Source organism: Salvelinus alpinus, chromosome 25 (genome assembly GCF_045679555.1).
Source record: "Salvelinus alpinus chromosome 25, SLU_Salpinus.1, whole genome shotgun sequence".
In the NCBI taxonomy this organism is placed as follows: domain Eukaryota; kingdom Metazoa; phylum Chordata; class Actinopteri; order Salmoniformes; family Salmonidae; genus Salvelinus; species Salvelinus alpinus.
This window is the reverse complement of record NC_092110.1, coordinates 9,461,354-9,481,974: the sequence shown is the minus strand read 5'-3', so window position 1 is coordinate 9,481,974 and position 20,621 is coordinate 9,461,354. Positions and strand designations below refer to the sequence as shown.

The 20,621-nt window shown below is 42.4% G+C and overlaps 1 protein-coding gene across 7 annotated transcripts in view; it reads left to right on the top strand.

Annotated features, from left to right (window-relative positions):
• The window catches only part of LOC139553331 (neuronal PAS domain-containing protein 3-like), a 356,739-nt gene extending 337,518 nt beyond the window's left edge, over positions 1 to 19,221 (top strand). For 5 of the 7 annotated variants that reach the window (XM_071365543.1, XM_071365545.1, XM_071365550.1 and 2 more), the window contains 5 exons: positions 5,743 to 5,936; positions 6,895 to 7,001; positions 12,436 to 12,583; positions 13,439 to 13,554; positions 14,382 to 19,221. In XM_071365543.1, coding sequence (XP_071221644.1) covers positions 5,743 to 5,936; positions 6,895 to 7,001; positions 12,436 to 12,583; positions 13,439 to 13,554; positions 14,382 to 15,853 — 2,037 coding nt within the window. In that variant the 3' untranslated portion in view covers positions 15,854 to 19,221. The remainder of the gene's footprint in view (positions 1 to 5,742; positions 5,937 to 6,894; positions 7,002 to 12,435; positions 12,584 to 13,438; positions 13,555 to 14,381) is intronic. The other 2 variants (XM_071365547.1, XM_071365544.1) reach the window with 1 other exon arrangement.
• The last annotated feature ends 1,400 nt before the right edge of the window (positions 19,222 to 20,621 follow it).

The following is a 20,621-nucleotide window of genomic DNA, read 5'->3' as shown; positions in this document are numbered from 1 at the left end:
AGGAAAAAGGGGGATGCTTGCAAGCCGATGAACACCATCCAAACCGTGAAGCACAAGGGAGGCAGCATCATGTTGTGGGGGTGCTTTGCTGCAGGAGGGCTGGTGCACTTCACAAAATAGATGGCATCTTGAGCCAGGAAAATTATGTGAATATATTGAAACAACATCTCAAGACATCAGTCAGGAAGTTAAAGCTTGGTCGCAAATGGGTCTTCCAAATGGACAACGACCCCAATCATACTTCCAAAGTTGTGGCAAAATGGCTTAAGGACAACAAAGTCAAGGTATTGGAGTGGCCATCACAAAGCCCTGACCTCAATCCTATAGAAAATGTGTGGGCAGAACTGAAAAGGCGCGTGCGAGCAAGGAGGCCTACAAACCTGACTCAGTTACACCAGCTCTGTCAGGAGGAATGGGCCAAAATTCACCCAACTTATTGTGGGAAGCTTGTGGAAGGCTACCCGAAACGTTTGAGCCAAATTAAACAATTTAAAGGCAATGCTACCAAATACTAATTGAGTGTATGTAAACTTCTGACCCACTGGGAATGTGATGAAAGAAATAAAAGCTGAAATTAACCATTCTCTCTACTATTATTCTGACATTTCACATTCTTAAAATGAAGTGGTGATCCTAACTGAACTAAGACAGGGAATTTTTATTAGGATTAAATGTCAGGAATTGTGGAAAAACTGAGTTTAAATGTATTTGGCTAAGGTGTATGTAAACTTCCGACTTCAACTGTACACGATGTAAAATATTACAGGAATTACTGTAGGTACAAAATATTGGGGACATACAGTACCTTCAGAAATTATTTATACCTCTTAACTTATTCCAGATTTTGTTGTGTTACAGACAGAATTCAACATTTATTAAATATATATTTTTTCTCACCAATCTACACACAACACCCCATAATGACAAAGTGAAAACATGTTCTTAGAAATTTTAGCAAATGTATTTAAAATTAAATACAGACATGTAATATACATAAGTATTCCCAGCCCTAAATCAATACTTTGTCAAAGCACCTTTGGCAGCGATTACAGCTTTGGTTATTTTGGAGTAAGTCTCTAAGAGCTTTGCACACCTGGATCATACAATATTTTCCCATTATTCTTTTTTTAAATTGCCAAGTTGATTGTTGATCATTGCTAGACAGACATTTTTCAAGTCTTGCCATAGATCTTCAAGCTAATTTAAGTCAAAACTCAGGGACATTCAATGTCGTCTTGGTAAGCAACTCCAGTGTATATTTGATCTTGTGCTTTAGGTTATTGTCCTGCTGAAAGGTGAATTCATCTCCCAGTATCTGGTGGAAAGCAGACCGAACCAGGTTTTCCTCTGGGATTTTGCCTGTGGTTATAGTTGTATTCCATTTATTTTTATCCTAAAAAACTTCCTTGTCCTTGCTGATGACAAGCATACCCATAACATGATGCAGCCACCACCATGCTTGAAAATATGAAGAGTGGTACTCAGTGATGTGTTGTTTTGGATATGCCCCAAACATAACGCTTTGTATTCAGGACTAAAAGTTAATTTCTTTGCCACATTTTTTGCAGTTTTTCTCGCAAACAGGATGCATATTGTAGAATATTTGTATTCTGTACAGGCCTCCCTTTCTCTCTGTCCTGTATTGTGGAGTAATCACAATGTTCTTGATCCATCCTCAGTTTTTGATATCACTACTATTAAACTCTGTAACTTTTTTAAAATCACCATTGGTCTCATGGTGAAATCCCTGAGTGGTTTCCTTCCTCTCTGGCAACTGTTAGGAAAGAGCCTGTATATTTGTAGTAACTGGGTGTATTGATACACCATCCAAAGCCTAATTAATAACTTCACCATGTTCAAAGGGATTTTCAGCATCTGCTTTTGTAATTTTTACACATTTACCAACCTTCTTTGTGAGGCATTGAAAAACCTCCCTGGTCTTTGTGGTTGAATCTGTACAGATAATTGTATGTGTGGGGTACAGAGATGTGGTAGTCATTCAAAAAATCATGTCAACCACTATTATTGAACATGGAATGAGTCCATGCAACTTCTTATGCGATTTGTTTACTCCTGAACTTAGTTAGGCTTGAGTTAAGTATTCAAAGGGGTTGAATACTTAACTCAAGACATTTCAGCTTGACATTTTTTATTAATTACATTTTTTTTATGGGCGTGTAGATCGTGTGTAGATCCTTGACACAAAATCTGAATTTAATCCATTTTAAATTCAGTCTGTAACACAACAAAGATGTGGAAAAGTAAAGGGGTGTGAATACTTTCTGAAAGCACTGTATATATTGATCACATATTTAACTCATATAGAATATACAGTATCTAACACATCAAATATATCTAATGCATACACTATATATACAAAAGTATGCGGACAAAAGTATGCTGAATCGTCTGTCCTCGGTTGCAACACTCACTACCGAGTTCCAAACTGCCTCTGGAAGCAACTTCAGCACAAGAACTGTTGGGAGCTTCATGAAATGGGTTTCCATGGCCGAGCAGCACACACACAAGCCTAAGATCACCATGCGCAATGCCAAGCATTGACAGGAGTGCTATAAAGCTAGCCACCGTTGGACTCTGGAGCAGTGGCAATGCTTTCTCTGGAGTAATGAATCACGCTTCCCCATTTGGCAGTCCGACGGACAAATCTAGGTTTGGCGGATGCCAGGAGAACGCTACATGCCCCAATGCCAACTGTAAAGTTTGGTGGAGGAGGAATAATGGTCTGGGGTTGTTTTTATGTTTTTTATAAATATAATATTTTTTTTTACCTCTTTTTCTCCCCAATTTTGTGGTATCCAATTGGTAGTTACAGTCTTGTCCCATCGCTGCAACTCCCGTACGAACTCAGGAGAGGCGAAGGCCGAGAGCCATGCGTCCTCAGAAAATCACAACCCAACCAAGCCGCACTGCTTCTTGACACAATGCCCACTTAACCCAGAAGCCAGCCACGCCAATATGTCAGAGGAAACACCATACACCTGGAGACCGTGTCAGCATGCACTGCACCCAGCCCACTCCAGGAGTCGCTAGTGCACGATGAGACAAGGTCGCGGCCGGCTGCGACAGAGCCTGGACTCGAACTCAGAATCTCTAGTGGCACAGCTAGCACTGCGATGCACTACCTTAGACCACTGCGCCACTCAGGAGGCCTGAAAAACCATGTTTTTCATGGTTCAGGCTAGGCCCCTTAGTTCCAGTGAAGGGAAATCTTAACACTACAGCATACAATGACATTCTAGACGATTCTGTGCTTCCAACTTTGTGGCAACATTTTGGGGACGGCCCTTTCCTGTTTCAGCATGACAATTGTATTATTATTTCTTTTTAACCTTTATTTAACTAGGCAAGTCAGTTAAGAACAAATTCTTATTTACAATGACGGCCGACCCCGGCCAAACCCTCCCCTAACCCGGATGATGCTAGGCCAATTGTGCACTGCCCTATGGAACTCCCGATGACGGCTGGTTGTAATACAGCCCGGGATCGAACCCGGGTCTGTAGTGATGCCTTAGACTGCCTTAGACTGCCGCACCACTTGGTGCCCCCAAATGCCCCCGAGCACAAAGCGAGGTCCATACAGAAATGGTTTGTCGAGATTGTTGTGGAAGAACTTGACTGCCCTGCAGAGAGCCCTGACCTCAACCCCATCAAACACCTTTGGGATGAATTGGAACTCTGACTGCGAGCCAGGCCTAATCGCCCAACATTAGTGCCTTGGTCATGTAGTGTACAGTGCATTTGGAAAGTATTCAGATCCCTTGACTTTTTCCACATTTTGTTACGTTACAGCCTTATTCTAAAATTGATTAAATTATTTGTTTTCCTCATCAATCTACACACAGTACCCCATAATGACAAAGCAAAAACTGTTTTTTTTTACATTTTTGCAAATGTTTTAAAAAGAAAAAACAGAAATACCTTATTTATATACATATTCAGACCCTTTGCTATGAGACTCAAAATTGAATTCAGGTGCATCCTGTTTCCATTGATCATCCTTGAGATGTTTCTACAACTTGATTGGAGTCCACCTGTGGTAAATTCAATTGATTGGACATGCTTTGGAAAGGCACACACCTGTCTATATACGGTCCCACAGTTGACAGTGCATGTCAGAGAAAAAAAAACAAGCCATGAGGTTGAAGGAATTGTCCATAGCGCTCCGAGACAGGATTGTGTTGAGGCACAGATCTAGGAAAGGGTACCAACAAATTTCTGGAGCATTGAAGGTACCCAAGAACACAGTAGCCTCCATCATTCTTAAATGGAAGAAGTTTGGAACCACCAAGAGTCTTCCTAGAGTTGGCCACCTGGCCAAACTGAGCAATCGGGGCAGAAGTGCCTCGGTCAAGGGGGTAACAAGGAACCCAATGGTCACTCTGACAGAGCTCCAGAGTTCCTCTGTGGAGATGGGACAACCTTCCCAAAGGACAATCATCTCTGCAGCACTCCACCAATCAGGCCTTTATTGTAGACTGGCCAGACGGAAGCAACTCCTCAGTAAAAGGCACATGACAAACCTGGAGTTTGCCAAAAGGCACCTAAATCATGGGGGGCATATTGAACAGAATATAATATACATGGGTAGTCGACTGAGAGTACCTGTAACTGTTCTTAACTGTTCTTCACAGTCATTCCCCTGGTGATCTTGAACAAGGTCTCACTGCACTCTTCAACTTAAAAAAACAGTAGTCTATTTGAGAGCAGCGTGACGTCAAGCCCTATAGACAGGCTGTAATCTTCAGCCCCAAAATGCCTCTCCTGGCATTCTGTTTTATGTGATTTAGCAGGTCTTGGCTCGTACCCACTTTCTGCTCTTTTGATTCTCACACTGTTTAAAAATGTTCAACTATGCCATTGGATGTCCTATTTAGTTGCGTTCAAAATGGGTTTGAAACGACAATTCACAGTCCTTCTTTGTCTGGAGAAACTCCAGGGAAAAGGAGTCAGTATCATTTAACTGTGGAAACTGATGATGGCTTCTAGCATGTCACAATCACTGATCGTTTCCCTTTGAAAAGGAGATATCATACACCATCAAAACCATTTTCCTCCTGGGCCAGCACTCTGACGGGGCCATTGTAACATGTCAATGTTCTGTTAGTTTCCCAAGCTCCAAAAACAACACCATGTCTGAAATAGGGCCGTTCTTTTTTTTGTGTGTGTGTGTGTGTCTCTCTGTCTCTCTATCCAATTGGCATTCAATGTCTCGTTCCCATTGTTGAGGGTTGCCTGTCCCTGGTGAAGCAGGAGAGGCACCGAGGTCCCCTATGGTCTGAGGCTTTGAATGAGTTTAGGGAGCAGGAACTGTCTGTGTGAATGATGATAATCGCGTCTCACCAATCTCAGAGGTGTGCCACTGAGAGGCCAGTGTCAGTAGTTTAAAGACTACAAAACAATTCCCCCTGGGTGTACTGGCAGTGATTAAAATGGATGGATCTGAAAGTGTAGTGTGCATATCTATTCAATTCCTCCTCTAGGGCAAAATGGAGCTACAAAGACTTTAAAGCTTAGCTGAAACTTTAAAGCTAGCAATAATTAGGACCTTCAACTCTCTCTCTCTTCTCTTGTGTAGAATATCATTTCAGGAGAAAACATTTGTGTCCTACCTCCATTCTCTGTCTATATTTTTTGTTTAGAATTCTCCATCACTGCTTTTGGACTGAAACACTCAGTCTCTTTCTCTCTCTCTCTCTCCCCCCTCTCCCCCTCCTCATATAGGTGATCCATGTTACAGGCAGGCTGAGAATCCGGATGGCATTGACCCACAGTCGGTCGGTACCCATTCAGATCATGGGCATGGTGGTGGTAGCCCACGCCCTCCCCCCTCCCACCATCAACGAGGTGCGCATAGACTGCCAAATGTTTGTCACCCGGGTCAACATGGACCTCAACATTGTCTACTGCGAGAATAGGTAAGACTTGACTTTACCTTACCCACATGACTGTCAAATACATGGGTATTCACCAAGAGAAGACTGCATTTCAATGAGGGATTAATAGTTTGGATAATGAAATATACATTATTGTAAAATACACATGATAAAATACGTATCACAGAACTACTCACCTCTTTTGTTAACACTTTGATCACCCATGTCAATGTTGTCATTGTTGTCACAACTACATAAAAGGGGTTCTTACTACCAATATATCCACAATGGATTATGGGTAAAACTTGACATTACGTTGCTCTTATACCTGTGTAGGTAGTTACACTCTAATCACTACAGTGTTGTTACGTATTATTTGTATGATTTGTTTGTAATTGCATAGTAATAGGCCGATGTATTGTACACCTCATCTTGTACATTGTATTTCTTTGCTACCCGTCCTCATCTCTATGGGATTGAGATCACTGAGATGTATTTTACCGCTGTCTACCAGACAGTCAGTTATTTATGGGGAAATCACATCTGGACAGTCAGTTTTACAGTGAGATAGCCTCAGCCTTTCGGGAAAATAAAATGGGAAACTGATCAGGACTTCTTTCATCTGTTTCATAGGGTTTGTGGGAGACTAGAAATATCAGAAAATAACCGCACAATATTTAAGACAGATAGTAGACAGATTGCTTTTGGGTGAACAAAAAAAGAATGGATAGATGATATTCAATACTAAGTGATAGGCATTTTATCATGTGGAATGGGAAGACATCCTAGGTTCCATAATAGCCTTTTGTCCCTGAATGTTCTGAGTTATACGTGGGCTTATCTGCCTCAGAGTCATTAGTTTGACATATCAGGGTGACAAGAAAAATTGCCTATCTGGTTACACTGTAATGACACCCCATTCGAATCTTTCTCTCCCCGTTTCCGTTGGTGCTTCTTCTCTTGCCTTACATGCTGAATCCTGTTCAAATCCCTGTTCTAGAATTAGCGACTACATGGACCTGACGCCATTGGACATCGTAGGGAAGAGGTGTTACCAGTTCATTCATGCGGAGGACGTGGAGGGCATCCGACACAGCCATTTAGACTGTGAGTATTATACTTTAAACGTTACCACAACATCTCAGTATTGAGCACATCTTACTATGAACACTTTATTGCAGAGTAAAGTTCCTGATTTAGGATGCTTTTTGTTATGGGTAGTGGTCCACTCAGGGCAGCAGGACAACCGTCACAATTATCTCCAGCGTCATCTCTCCACCCAACACCAAAAGCATTGGTCCTCGTCTGCTTCACTGCAGAGCTGTTGTTCTGATCTTGTCAGTGTACAGAATCTGTGGAATAGGCCTGAAGAGAGACAACATCTAGATGATCTGCCTCTGTGACCATCTGTGGTTTGAACTCGGGTTAGCCTACCTGCCACAAGACGGGGTTAGTCCGCTGAGCTAAAGCCAGAATCAGTGTAATAGGCCTGTAGAGAGACAACAACTAGATGATCCATTGTGATCTGCCTCGGTGACTTACTTTGGACAGGGGAAATCTCTGGGGGTGGAAACATCAGGGCTCTAGAACTATGTGCCATTGAAATAAATCCTCCCCATACTGTAGGTCAGTAGGTAGTCCACTGATCTCCAAACCCCAGGGAGGGAGAAGTGAAACCAAGACCCCAGTGAAAGTGATATCAAGTTCACTCTCAACATTCCATTCAAATGAAATGGCTGCATGTTTTTTTTGTTTGTTTATGTTCAACTTTGAACTAAGTTTACTTTAAGAGTAGCGGTCATCTTTGTAAGATGTCTTTGCATCTTTACCCCAACTGACCAGTTTTTATAGCCCATGGCACGAGGTACGCTCTGCTTATTTGAACTTTTTTTTCCAAAACGTGCCATGATTTGCTATGTTTGTTTCGCCAATGAAACCTTTACTGTGGCTGGTAAAAACTGAGGAGGCGTTGCGTGAGCAGTGCACCATTTCATTGGGCTTTGCGACGTGGATTCAGTACTAGGCAGGCTGCCATTTTTGGAGTCCTGTGAGCTCAGCTGCGTCCTGGGTTTTCCCTTCGTGCTGTATGCTGGATTGTAGGGTGTAAAGGGTGTAAATTCCCTTTATTAGGTGTTTGCCGGGCAGGTAGGACGAGTGTCCTTGGGGTTGCCTCCTCGGCCAGGGAATTTGGAGCCGTCTGATTAGATATTGGGAGTTCAACTGAATTAGAGCACAATTACTGCTGCATGGAACTGTCCCTTCGCCTTAAAAAGGCACCAGATTGGGTCCATTAGTGGCTGATTTGAAACCCAGCAGAGGGAGAGTTAGAGAGGGAGTGTTGCCCATGGATCGCATTGATAAGACAGGCTTAGGCAGGCAGATTGAGGCAGCAGGCTAGGCAGTAGCAGCAAACAGTGGCTCCACCATTGCATATCTCCAGCTACCCCTGGCTGTCTCCTATCTATTACATCTGATCAACTCTACCCAGGCTTTAATCAATTTACAGTCAGTGCATTGGCTTGGAATTGGTTGAGTGTGCAATATTTATTTCATTTATTTGCACTGAACAAACACAATATATAAAGTGTTGGTCCCATGTTTCATGAGCTGAAATAAGGGGGATTTCTGTCTGTAATAAAGCCCTTTAGTGGGGAAAAACTCATTCTGATTGGCTGGACCTGGCTCCCCAGTGGGTGGGCCTGGCTCCCCAGTGGGTCGGCCTGGCTGCCAAGTGGGTGGGCCTATGCTTGCCAAGGCCCACCCATGGCTGCACCCCTGATAGGTCATGTGAAATTCATAGATTAGGGCCTAATAAATGTATTTCAATTGACTGATTTCCTTATATGAACTGTAACTCATTAAAATCGTTGAAATTGTTGCATGTTGCGTTTATATTTTTGTTCAGTATATTTATTGAATAGTTGAATTAACAAGTCAGATGAATTGCAGCATCGCACTTAAGCGTGCACTAATTTCCAATGTTTGTCCCCTTAGTATGGCTGTTAGTGGATTCGATATTGATTTCATCAAGGTATATTATACAGTATCTACTGTTAGAGAAGAAAGCTATGGGAATTATTTTAGCAATTGGGATTCGGAAATTCCCCCTCTCAATTCCCCCTGACAAAATAACGACTTTGCTAAATTCCTATTTTCTATTGATGGTTTCATCATGACATATTCCCATCATTATCATCATCATGGACATATTCCCATCATTATCATCGTCAGTGACATTATCACCCCATATCTGATGATAACTTGGCCTGTATGAGGATAACTAACTGAACACAAATGTAGTTGCAGATGTTCGTGAGCAGCTATTAGCACCTAAGTCGTGCATCATAGTGCATTGGGCATAGCTCATAAGGCATCATGCATGTGCTGATAATGCATTATGAAGAGGGTGTTCATAGGTATTCGATTCTTTGGAAGTTGGTCTGAATAGCAACAATCAGCTGAGGACAAATGCACACTGCGAGCAGATCAGACAGGGTGACAAGGTCACTGGGTCTGGAGGAAATGTAAGATATTATTCCACTTGGCCAACTCTCTAGACACGAGGTCATAAGTGAGCCAGACTTGAGAAGGTGTTTAAATGAATTGGCTTTTGTCCAAGCTTTATAATATGGCCATTTAGTCGCTCGACTTTTTATTCATAGCATATCCTAGGACTATGAAACAATCAGATCGACTCATATACAGGAAGTCTATACTGTGTGTGCAGTTCATACTTCACTTCTCTAAGCATGTGGCACGACTGAAAAGGTCATTTTTTTGATTCATTCTAAAAAGATAGATGTTAAGACAAGACCTGCATTAGTCAGATTATCTGATACATGAACTGACGCATATACAACAGGAACAAATGGCTTTGAGTGTCTCTGTTATATCAGACTTGGGGAAAAGAGATGATTTTCACGAGGTAGGGAGAGCGAGATTGGAGAGGATACTGTAGCTGAAAGAACTTCAATCTCAGAGGACTTAAGCCATCCGCCTCCAGGCATACTACCAGAAACTGTCTCCTAAGACTAGTTCAGACCGACTCTAATGAAACCAACTCAGCTCACTTGTTAGCATACTTAAAAGCAGACTCTACAGATACTGAAAAATACAGCCGAAATGTTGAATAGACACAGGCAAAAGTTGCTGTGATTTCAAAGCTTTGGTAAACAGTAGCTTTCGGCTTACACAATGCAATGTTCCTCGAAAAACATGACGTACACCACTCACCACAACAGGCAGAATTTTCTTGTAAAGCTAAACAAAAATCTAAAACCCGGCGGAGAAGAGAACATTCCCCCCCGTCTCCTCTCTCATTCATAAAAGGGTTGCCTTTACGATAATACCCTGATGGACTGCAAGGACTTTTCCATAAAGCAATTTCACGGGTGTAAATTACTTACTTTTATATGACGGTGACACCCCTCGTTGCAAGCCGGGCCACTTTGGGTAAAGGGTATCTGAAAGGTAGCCACCATTATGGAAAGAATCCAAGTGATTAAAACAAACTGAAGGACAGGAAGAGAAGAGAAGAGAGGAGAGGGAGAGAAGAGGCTCACAGAAGCCATCCTACAGGCATGCCTGGGGCTGCAGGAGAGAGAGACAGATTAAAGGGCCCGTATTCCTTTTAATGCCTCCAAAAGCTAGCGGACGATTCCGGCACCGGAAAACACTGGCCTTCATTAACACTAAATCAATAGTCGCAAGCAGACCCCTGATTGATTTAATGGCACTGTAACTGAAAGGGGTTAAAATATAAGCCTCACCTGGAAAGACGTGGTGCCAGGGAAGCCAGGGGTGGAGTATATTGATGCTAATGCAGATGAGAGAGATCTGGTGTGTCTCGGGTTCAAAGGCAGAGAGATTCAGAGGTCCAGTACACTGGCTGTAGAGGTGCAAGGCCTGGTCAAAACTCACTAAGATCAGAATATGACTGTAGGATTTACAGTTTGTCTGGTATACTTGATTTGTCAAGTTATTTACCTGGTTAGGGTTATGGTTAGAATTTTTTATTTGTTATCTTAAATAAATATGGCAATAAATGAATAGAAAAATATGAAATGTGCCTTTACCAATAGTATTAATCAATATGATCACAGTAGATACGGTATAAAGTGAACAAATTCTTAATTATTTCAAAAATATTTCAACCACCTTTCCCAAATATTGTAGTTGCAGTTTGAATCAATATTTTGGTATTCAGATAATCATGAATGATTATTCAACTGAAACGAATGTAAATATTCTTTATCCATCTCCCTTTTAAAATGTAGCACATTATACATCAAATCATTGTTGACTCGTAGAATAAACAATGAAGGTGAGAGCAAGGTTATACACTACAGTATATCTCCTCTGTACTACCCTTAGTTGGTTGGAAAGCAAAACAAGTTTTTTCTTTCAATTCCCTCTATCTTGTCCTCTAATTATATATATGTATAGGAAAAGAAAGCAGTCAGTGATCTAAAGTAAATTTTTTGAACCCTTGGGATGGTTTCTTAAACAATGCTATTAGTTCCTAATAGTTTTTAATTACTGGCCTTCTTTTTATATAAATCATTCCCCCCCATGGAACTATTTTTATGGTAGAGGCTATTTGTAGCCGTAATTAAACTAAGAATATGAATTTACTACCTCGCTCACATTCTGACTGTTTCAGTTTTAGAGAGCCATGATTAATGCAAATACATATTGGTTGAGATAACCAATCAGCGGTTAATTTAGCCAAATTTATTGCAACCACCAGAGCGTCTTCACTTATGCTCAGGCAGACAAGGACATAGCCAGCAGTGTAGCGTAGTGTAGTTAGGTATCTGGTAGCTGCAGAGTCACAGTGCCCCTTGGTGGTGGGCAAGGCTCACTGCAGCCAGCCTCCATGCATACAGAGAGTGCTGGGTTGGAAACAAGCGCACAATATTTCTTTAGAAAACCCTTTCTATCACCTACAATATAATTTTAAGCATCTACCCGATAATTACAACACTAACCTTATGCCTAACCCTATGCCTAACCCTAAATCAAGACCCATAGATACAAGTGCAATCACTAACTAACGAACTAGTTATACTCTGTACATTGTTTGAAATCACACACATATGTAGTGATATCTTTGCATTTGTTACAACGGATATATATTTCACCATGATGCACTAATTTATTCATAAGTGGTCCCGATTGACTCTCATTCATTCCATATTACATATGCACACGTTTTTTCCCTTATCGTTTGTTTCCAGATCAGCACACACACTGTCCTCTGAGGTATTTAATAGTGTGCCCTGTGCAGCCAAGTACACATCCCCGTTCCTGTTTTAGCCAGTCAGAGAAGTTGATTAATGATGGTAGGTAGAACAGAGAGCAGCACAGCCCCTCTCACAGCTGTTGGACGCCACCTGATGGTCTCTCTCTTATCTCTCCTCTCCCCTCTCCATCTCTCTCCTCTCCCCTCTCTTCTCTCTCCCGTCCTCTCCTCTCGCCCCTCTCGTATCTCACCTCTCTCCTCTATTCCTCTATTCCTCTCCCCTCTCTCCACCCCCAGTGATAAACAAGGGACAGTGTGTGACCAAGTACTACCGCTGGATCCAGAAGAACGGTGGGTACATCTGGATCCAGTCCAGTGCCACCATCGCCATCAATGCCAAGAACGCCAATGAAAAGAACATAATCTGGGTCAACTACGTACTCAGGTAAGGCAGGGCTCCATCTGTGAACTACCCAACACATGCCAGCCAGCGCACAGAAACAGTCTGCTTCCCAAATGGCACCATTTTCCCTATGTAGTGCACTACTTTTGACCAGGGCCCATAGGGTTCTGGTCAAAAGTAATAGACTATACTGTATAGGGAATAGGGTGCGACTTGGGAAGCAGACACAGCTACACCAGGAAGCAAACACAAGCATTGATTCAGTTTTCATTAAATATGTATTTTTTTCATTTTTCAACCAATGAGATGGGGCACATGGGACATAATTAAAAAGTTATTTTAATCATTTCAGTATTTTAACCATGCATTCTTGTGAATTCCTATGAATCACATTTAGCATCCCCCCCCAATTGTTTAAGCATATTTATAGTACATCTATTCTATAGCTGCCAATTTGTCATACGAGGGTAATGGCAGTATTACTAATGGCAGTATTAGTTTTCTGTAAGGCACTGTCATTGTAAATGATTTCTGCCATTGGCATCACTGAATTGATCATTGTAGAATTGTGTCAGCACTCTAAAGTGATTGAGATGTTGTTTTTGTAATTTTTCTAATTGAATTTAGCTACCAGCACAGGAGAAAAAAAACAATTTCATCAACTGTAATAGATTTATCTTTTCAATTGCCTTCCTAATTTTTCCTCACCTCTGCAGGCCCATAGAGCAGCTGTGAGAGCCAGAGAGCGAGGGGCTATGCTTTAGGGACAGCTGGATCAATCAGAACGCTAGGAGAATGGCAAACGCTGTGTGCTGTGCAATCCCTGGCAGGAATCTGTTTTAAATTCTCTATTGGCAAAGACAATGACTTCCTTCCTGTATTGTCCATCTCCTGCAGTAATCCAGAGTACAAGGACACGCCCATGGACATCGCCCAGCTGCCCAACCTTCCAGAGAAAGCCTCTGAGTCTTCAGAGACTTCCGACTCCGAGTCCGAGTCCAAAGAGAACTCTGGTATGGTACCATCGATCAATCAATCAATATAATTATATGAATAAAGTAAATTTTTGGTCTTGTGTGGCTCAGTCGGTAGAGCATGGTGCTTACATATACGTAAAATTAATGCAGGCATGACTGTAAGTCACTTTGTATAAAAGCGTCTGCTAAATAGCATATATACTGTACATCAACAGTTGCTTGACAGTGCTTGACACTATAACCTGGCCTAAGATAGATGTTTATTTAGGTAGCAGCCAGCACTACTGTTTAGATATTATATACAAGCTGCAGGACTATACACAGCTTTGTTCAAATACCTAATACAGACAAGGGGGAGGAGGGGGGAGGATAGGAGAGGATGATTTTGGGTGACAGTCTGTGGGAAGTGCCAGCATATTGGCCATTGGCACCAGGCCTCCCTCAGTGCCCCCTATGCCAGCGTGCATGGTGAGAGTTGTGACCCATGCCAGCTGCTGCTGGGTAGCGAGTCCTCCTCACTCTGACAGTACGGTTGGAGAGCTCCACTGCTCCAGTATCCAAGGGGTGATCGGGTGCCAAGCCAACACCATAGCTACAGACAGACAGACAGACAGTATAACAGCAGTAGAACACCATGGTTTTTTGGGAAGTAAAGAAGTGCAGTCTTCAAATTGAGTGATGATGGGAATTATACATATATCTGAATATCATCTATACCAAAATATTTTTTTTATAGCTAAATGAACGGCATGAAAGATTATTTCATTTCTAAAGCAGTGGCTATTTAGACATATAATTATACAGAATACATGGAGTTTTGAGTACTGTTCAGGTTTGCACACTAAACGGCATCTTTCTCCCAGAAGACAACGAGAACTCAAAGTCGGACGGAAAGGGGAACCAGACTGAGAACAGCGAGGACCCGGAGACAGACAGTAAAAAGCAGCAGCAGGGCCAGTCGTCCTCAGAGCAGGAGATGAGGCGTCAGGAGGAGGGAGACAGCTCCTCCAACCCAGAGAGCCAGGAGAGCGAGGATGACCTGGAGCCCAGCGACTGCGAGCTGGAGACCAAGGAGAGCAGACTAGGCCGACTGGGGGGCCTGCACATCAAGGTGGAGCACTACGGAGATAGAGATGGAAGAGTAGAGCTGCACAACTCGCCGTCCTCCTCTGAAGAAGAGGAAGATGATGATGATGAGGACGATGATGATGATGATGACGACAGCATTAAAGACTGTGACAGGGCCACTGAGATGCTCGCCGCCCCCGCCGCCAGCAAGCAGCAGAAGCGTAAGAAGAGGAGGAAAAAGCAGAAGTGGGACGGTAGTCGTTCTAGACGCCTGCGCCTCTCCTCTGCCACCACCAGCCCTGGCATCATGAACCACCCCACCCTGGGGGGGGACGCCGCCCTCCTGCTGCCCCCCTCCCCTGCCAGTGCATCCGTGCTCAAGATCAAAACAGAAATGTCCGAGCCCATCAACTTCGACAACGACAGTAGCATCTGGAACTACCCTCCCAACAGGGAGATCTCCAGGAATGAGTCCCCCTACAGCATGACGAAGCACGTCCCAACCCACGACACCTTTCCCTCCCCACAGCCTGGCAGTCTGCAGGTCTCCATCCCAGACTCAGTGCTCACTCCCCCAGGAACAGAGGGAGGCGGCGGGGGTGGAGGAACCAGGAAGGGCGTACCTCCCTCCTTCAACGGTAACAGCAGTGCCCCCTCCTCGGCCTCCAGCGTGGCCAGCCTGGCCCCTCCCTCCAGCTCTGGCTCCTCCTCCGACCCCCTGTCCCCACCCCTCTCAGCCTCGCCGCGCGACAAGCAGCAGGGTCAGGGCACCCCCACCGCCTCCAACTCCTCCTCCTCCCTGCTGTACACCAGCGACCTGGAGGCCCTGCAGAGGTTGCAGGCTGGGAACGTGGTGCTCCCTCTGGTCCACCGGGTCACCGGCACCCTCGCCACGACCAGCACTGCCGCCTCCCGGGTGTACACCACTGGCACCATCCGCTATGCCCCCGCCGACGTCACCTTGGCCATGCAGGCAGGCGCCAACCTGTTGCCCAACAACGTTGCCCACGCTATGAACTTTGTGGATGTCAACGGTAGCCCCGGCTTCGGCATCGACCCCAAGACGCCCATGGAGATGCTGTATCATCACGTCCACCGGCTCAACATGGCTGGCCCCTTTGGCGGTGCCGTGTCCGGCGCCAGCCTCACCCAGATGCCAGCAACCAATGTATTCACCACGGCAGAGGGACTATTCTCTACTCTTCCATTCCCTGTCTACAGTAACGGGATACACAACACACAAACTCTGGAGCGCAAAGAAGATTAAAGCAAAACACCAAGACCATATTACTGTGTTCAACTGTCAAAGACTCGTTGAGGCATAAGACTGTGTTTCAAGTGGAAAATAAATATATTCTAGCACTTTGAATTTGAGCAAACGAGCTTATATAATAGAAATGAATGGCTCCATGTCTTTCTATCTTTTCGCTCTCTCTACTGACTCCCACTCTATCAATCTTTCGTCCTCTTCTTACTCCTCTTACAGTACGATGGACATTTTCTCTGATCAAACTAAACGGACTATTCTTTATTGTAAAGAATTCCTTTTTGCCTACAGAGAATGCATATTACCGTTGGTCTCCTACTGGAGTCTTGGGTAAACTACTTTTTATTTGAGTTGATTATGTTGCATCTTTATGAAGATGTCTAGTGTATTTTAAGGGTGATGGCGGAAAAAAGATATTTCTATGGAAAGAAACCCTTGGATGGTTTTGCTGCACATCTTGATGTGATCAAGGTAGACGAAGACAAAAGGATGTTTGACATGGTCATAGACATAACCTTAAAAGAAAGAGATGTGGAAGTTATTTCATAATGAGGGAATAGTTGTCTATTTTAGAATTAATTTTTATTCTTTTTTTTATAGCTCAGATTTAACTTGCAAATCAAGCATTAAAAAAGCAATTTCAGCCGGGTATTGACCTGTGAATAGAATGTTACGACAAATCCCAGGACTTTGGAACAAGAGACAGGTCAGTACAAGATATGAGTGTTCTCCCGGTTCCATTTCCTCGGTTATGCCTCAAATGACACCCTATTTCCTTTATAGTGCGCCACTTTTTACCAGGCTTATGGCTCTGGTCAAAAGTAGTGCACTATATAGAGAATAGGGTGCCATTTGGGATGCACTCCTTCTCTGCAGTTCCATGGTGCTACTGTTCCATCCAGTTACTACCCTCCTTCAGCGGGCTGATGTAGGTTATTCTGTTCCACAGCGCTCTCACAGAGATGAGTGATTGAGTGACAGCTGGGGAGATTTCCTTCCTTCGGTAAAGTCAAACCTCTAATCAACATATTTTCATGTTCATTACTACTCCCCTCAGTCAAGTTGTTTGAAAGGCTCGGTCGGATTGGGCCTGAAGGATAGAATATACCCATATGGAGCAGGTTGATTTTAGTTGTATTTTTTCAAAACTAGATCACTTTTTCTCAGTGTAACTGAGGCTAATTTGCATCATTAACTTGAAAAATGAATGTTTAACTTTGACCGGCTTCTGTCAATTGTTTTTTCTACTCTACCCTTCCTCTTTCTCTTCCATCCTAAACCTCACTACTATCAACAACAGTCTCCCAAATCTGTTCTTCCATCAGCCATTGTCGGACTCTCTGAAATCACATATCAAGGAGATTGTAATAAGGACATGCATTTCAATCAAACGGAGTATGAGTTTTTTTTAAATCACATTCCCACATTTTTTCTCTGTTGCCAAAAAAAAGTTATTTCACAGTTTGGTGTTAAGAACACTGTGATTGTTGTTTAAAAAATAGTAATAAAATGGAAAAACTGTCACTTCATCTTTTGACAGCCGTCCATCAAGTCATCTATTACCAAGCGTGATAACCGTAAACGTGTACAATGTGTAAGTGTCACTGGCTGTCAGTCTCCATAGCGATTTCAGTGTGTGTTACTATATGCAGTATATACTGAGCTGATGTAGCCGTTTTGTCCTTTGTCTTCTCTGTGCTTTATCTGTAGTCTGGGGTTGGACAGGGAACGTTTGTAACCCTCTCCGTCTCCTCTGCAGTCTTAGTGAACCCGTGGAGGTTAGTGGATTTCGTGTGGTGGCCTTCCAATGTAGCGTCACCTTTTTGCTGCTTCCTTTTGTCTGTATTTCTTTCTGTTTCTGCTGTTGCTTTGCTGTTGTGTAGTCTACAGACCTCTCTTTCTCTCAGAGATAAAAGTCTCTTAACTAGCTCAAAGGTTTAAGGAGCCATTTTTTGCCACTGAGGAATTCTGGGATAACAGTTTCCAGCTTGCATTTACCTACACTACGAAAAATGACAACAAAAAGCTAAAGTAGCATTTAGATGTATCTTCTAGACTGGAACCATAAAAGCCTCAGTTGTGAAACATTCCCAGAGTCCTTTGTGCTTCTTGTATGCATTGGGTGTATTTCATTGGTTTCCACCAAACCTGTTGACTTCAAGGACCCTGCAACTTACAGGACAAAAAGATCACGATAGCATTTCAGGACAATAAACAATTTTAAAGATTTCTAAAGAAATGAAAATAAAAAATATTTCGCACTATAAATCTATTTTTATAGCTAGGTGTTTTGGAAATGCATGTTAATTAAGTTGATTGTTTGGTTTACTTCATTTTGTTCGGTCCAGCAGCTTTGTCTCAACGTTCAGTGTTTTTTAGTCTGTCCAGCAAAGGGAGGGGGAGCCTTTGTCTTTTGAAATGAATCAGGCTACTCCCCTACATCAGGAAACAGTGTCTGTGGTTTCTGTGAAGATGTGTTGTTACTCAAATCCAGGTCATGAAATAAATGTGTTTTTAAAAAAAAAAAGAACAAAAATTGGGGGTCGGTTGGTTGGAACGGTGGAATGGTTGCAGGAGAGCGTAGTGTCACCACTTGAGATTGATTCTATCCTAGATGTTAGTGTTTTCTACGACGTAGCGAAGCGGGTGAGAGTGGGAGACTGTCGGGTCGAGGGCAGCTCACTTAAAACAGACACTGTGGACGGACCAGGAAATACACCCATATGTTACAACAGAACAGCAGGGTGAGCTGTTTTAATGTCTCTGTGACTGTGTTGTGTCAAAATGAATTGCTGGTGATTTAAACTTAAACTAATCTCAGCTACTGTCAGATAAATAGTGTTTAAAATTAAAATATGAAAAATCACTTCATTACCTGTGAAGACTGTGTCCGTGTTTTTAACTATTTCTTGTACAATTATACAGATTCTTTTATGAGGAACTTGGTGCCAAGTAGATGAATACTACAGGAGAAGGGGATTCTCTTAGTATCAGTGTTAACAATGTTATAAATTCTAAATACAAACAAATTAAAATATTAAAAAGAGAAAACGATGGTACATTTATTATTTTATTTGTTTTGTTTTTTTCTTTGAAGAAAAAACACATAACTAACTGATGCTAACTTTGAGTGCCTGGCTTATTTTAAAACATTTTGAAAAACATATTTTTATTTTCATTTACCATGAATAATGCTGCAATTCCAGAAATGTACATACTTCATTTTACAACAGGGTTATTTTATACTTTTGTAGGTTTCCATCCTTTCAAAGAAACATGTCATACATGGTTGTTCTTTCTGTAACAAGTTTTTTGTACCATCTTACATGTGCCATATTCATAATAAACTTCTCTTGGATTTGTTCACATCTGGCATCATTTATTTTATTCAACCATTGCAATGACTATCCCACACCTCAGTGAGCTGCCTCAATTTTTCTTTCTTTCTTTATGCCTTTCTTTCTTTTCTGATCTTGCTTGAAAAAAAAATGTGTACTGGTCTTTAATGCTTTTCCTAGTTGGAAACTATGTTGTGGGAACATTGCTGGGACATCCATTCAGGTATGTTCACACTCAACACTCCTGCCATAACGGTAGCTATGTCAGACCGCAGTCCTGGATACACCAGGTTCATCCCCCTCCAATCAGAAGACTCTGTTAATGATTTCATGTAGTCTGATTGATCACATCGTTATATGATTCAGCAGAGGGTCAATCAGAGTGCAGCTAGTACTGTTTGTTGAAACATACAGTATGATGTTAGCTCACCCATGGACAGACAATACTGTGATAATGACCGAAAGACTGTTTAACAACAAGACAAATGAAGCGACTATCATCACATGGAATAACACTCACACACGCATCATTATCTTGGACAGACAATCTGACTATCTTGTCAATGTCACTGTGGTGTACTACCAGTTTAAAGCTGAAACTGTCTTTCAAACTAGCTATATCCTCTACAATGTTTTTGTCTCATTTTGTTTGCCCATTAGGCCTATCATGCCTAGAGAGAAATGCAGCTAGTGGAAATGCATTGAAAACACTGACGTCTTATTGAATGCCATAGGTATCCGGAGATACTGTATGTTTGATCCGAGTAATGAGACAACCAGACTAAGCGGCAGAAAATAAATGTGTAGAACATTTTAAACACTTTCCCCAGTTATTGCCGACAAGGCCTGTCTAGAAAAAGGATGCCCATGTCATCAACTGTCTCCATTGGTGATTTTGTAATGAGCATAATCTGTTGAGTTCATTTTTCATATTAAATGTGATAAATTACTAACGACATCTGTAATAAATGCAGTAAATGGTATGAACATTTTGAGTGCTTCTTTTATCTCAACTGGTGTTTCGAAAATCTGGTAACAGTTTTTTAGTTGTTACACCTGGTAAATTATAAAGCCCCCTATGAGAACAGCAAGACTGATATTGGCCCCATGGTCATTTGAATGTGAGACCCCTGACTTAAAGGCTGTTTAATACTGAATCCGTTTTGATGTACAAATGCATGGGCAGATCGTTGTAAATATATTTGTTGAATCTATCAAATGACAGACATATCCCTTGATTAGCACCATGTTGCATAGCTATATGGACAATGAGTCTGTCAATCTGTTCTCTATGATATTTGTCGGTCTGTATGTCAAGCACAAACTGCTGCCCATCTGTCAATCTTCCTGCCATGATTTCAGGCAGCGGTGAGGAGAAGAGGTCATATCATAGCAGAAGCCCGAAAAGGCAATCCAGCCCATTTTAAATA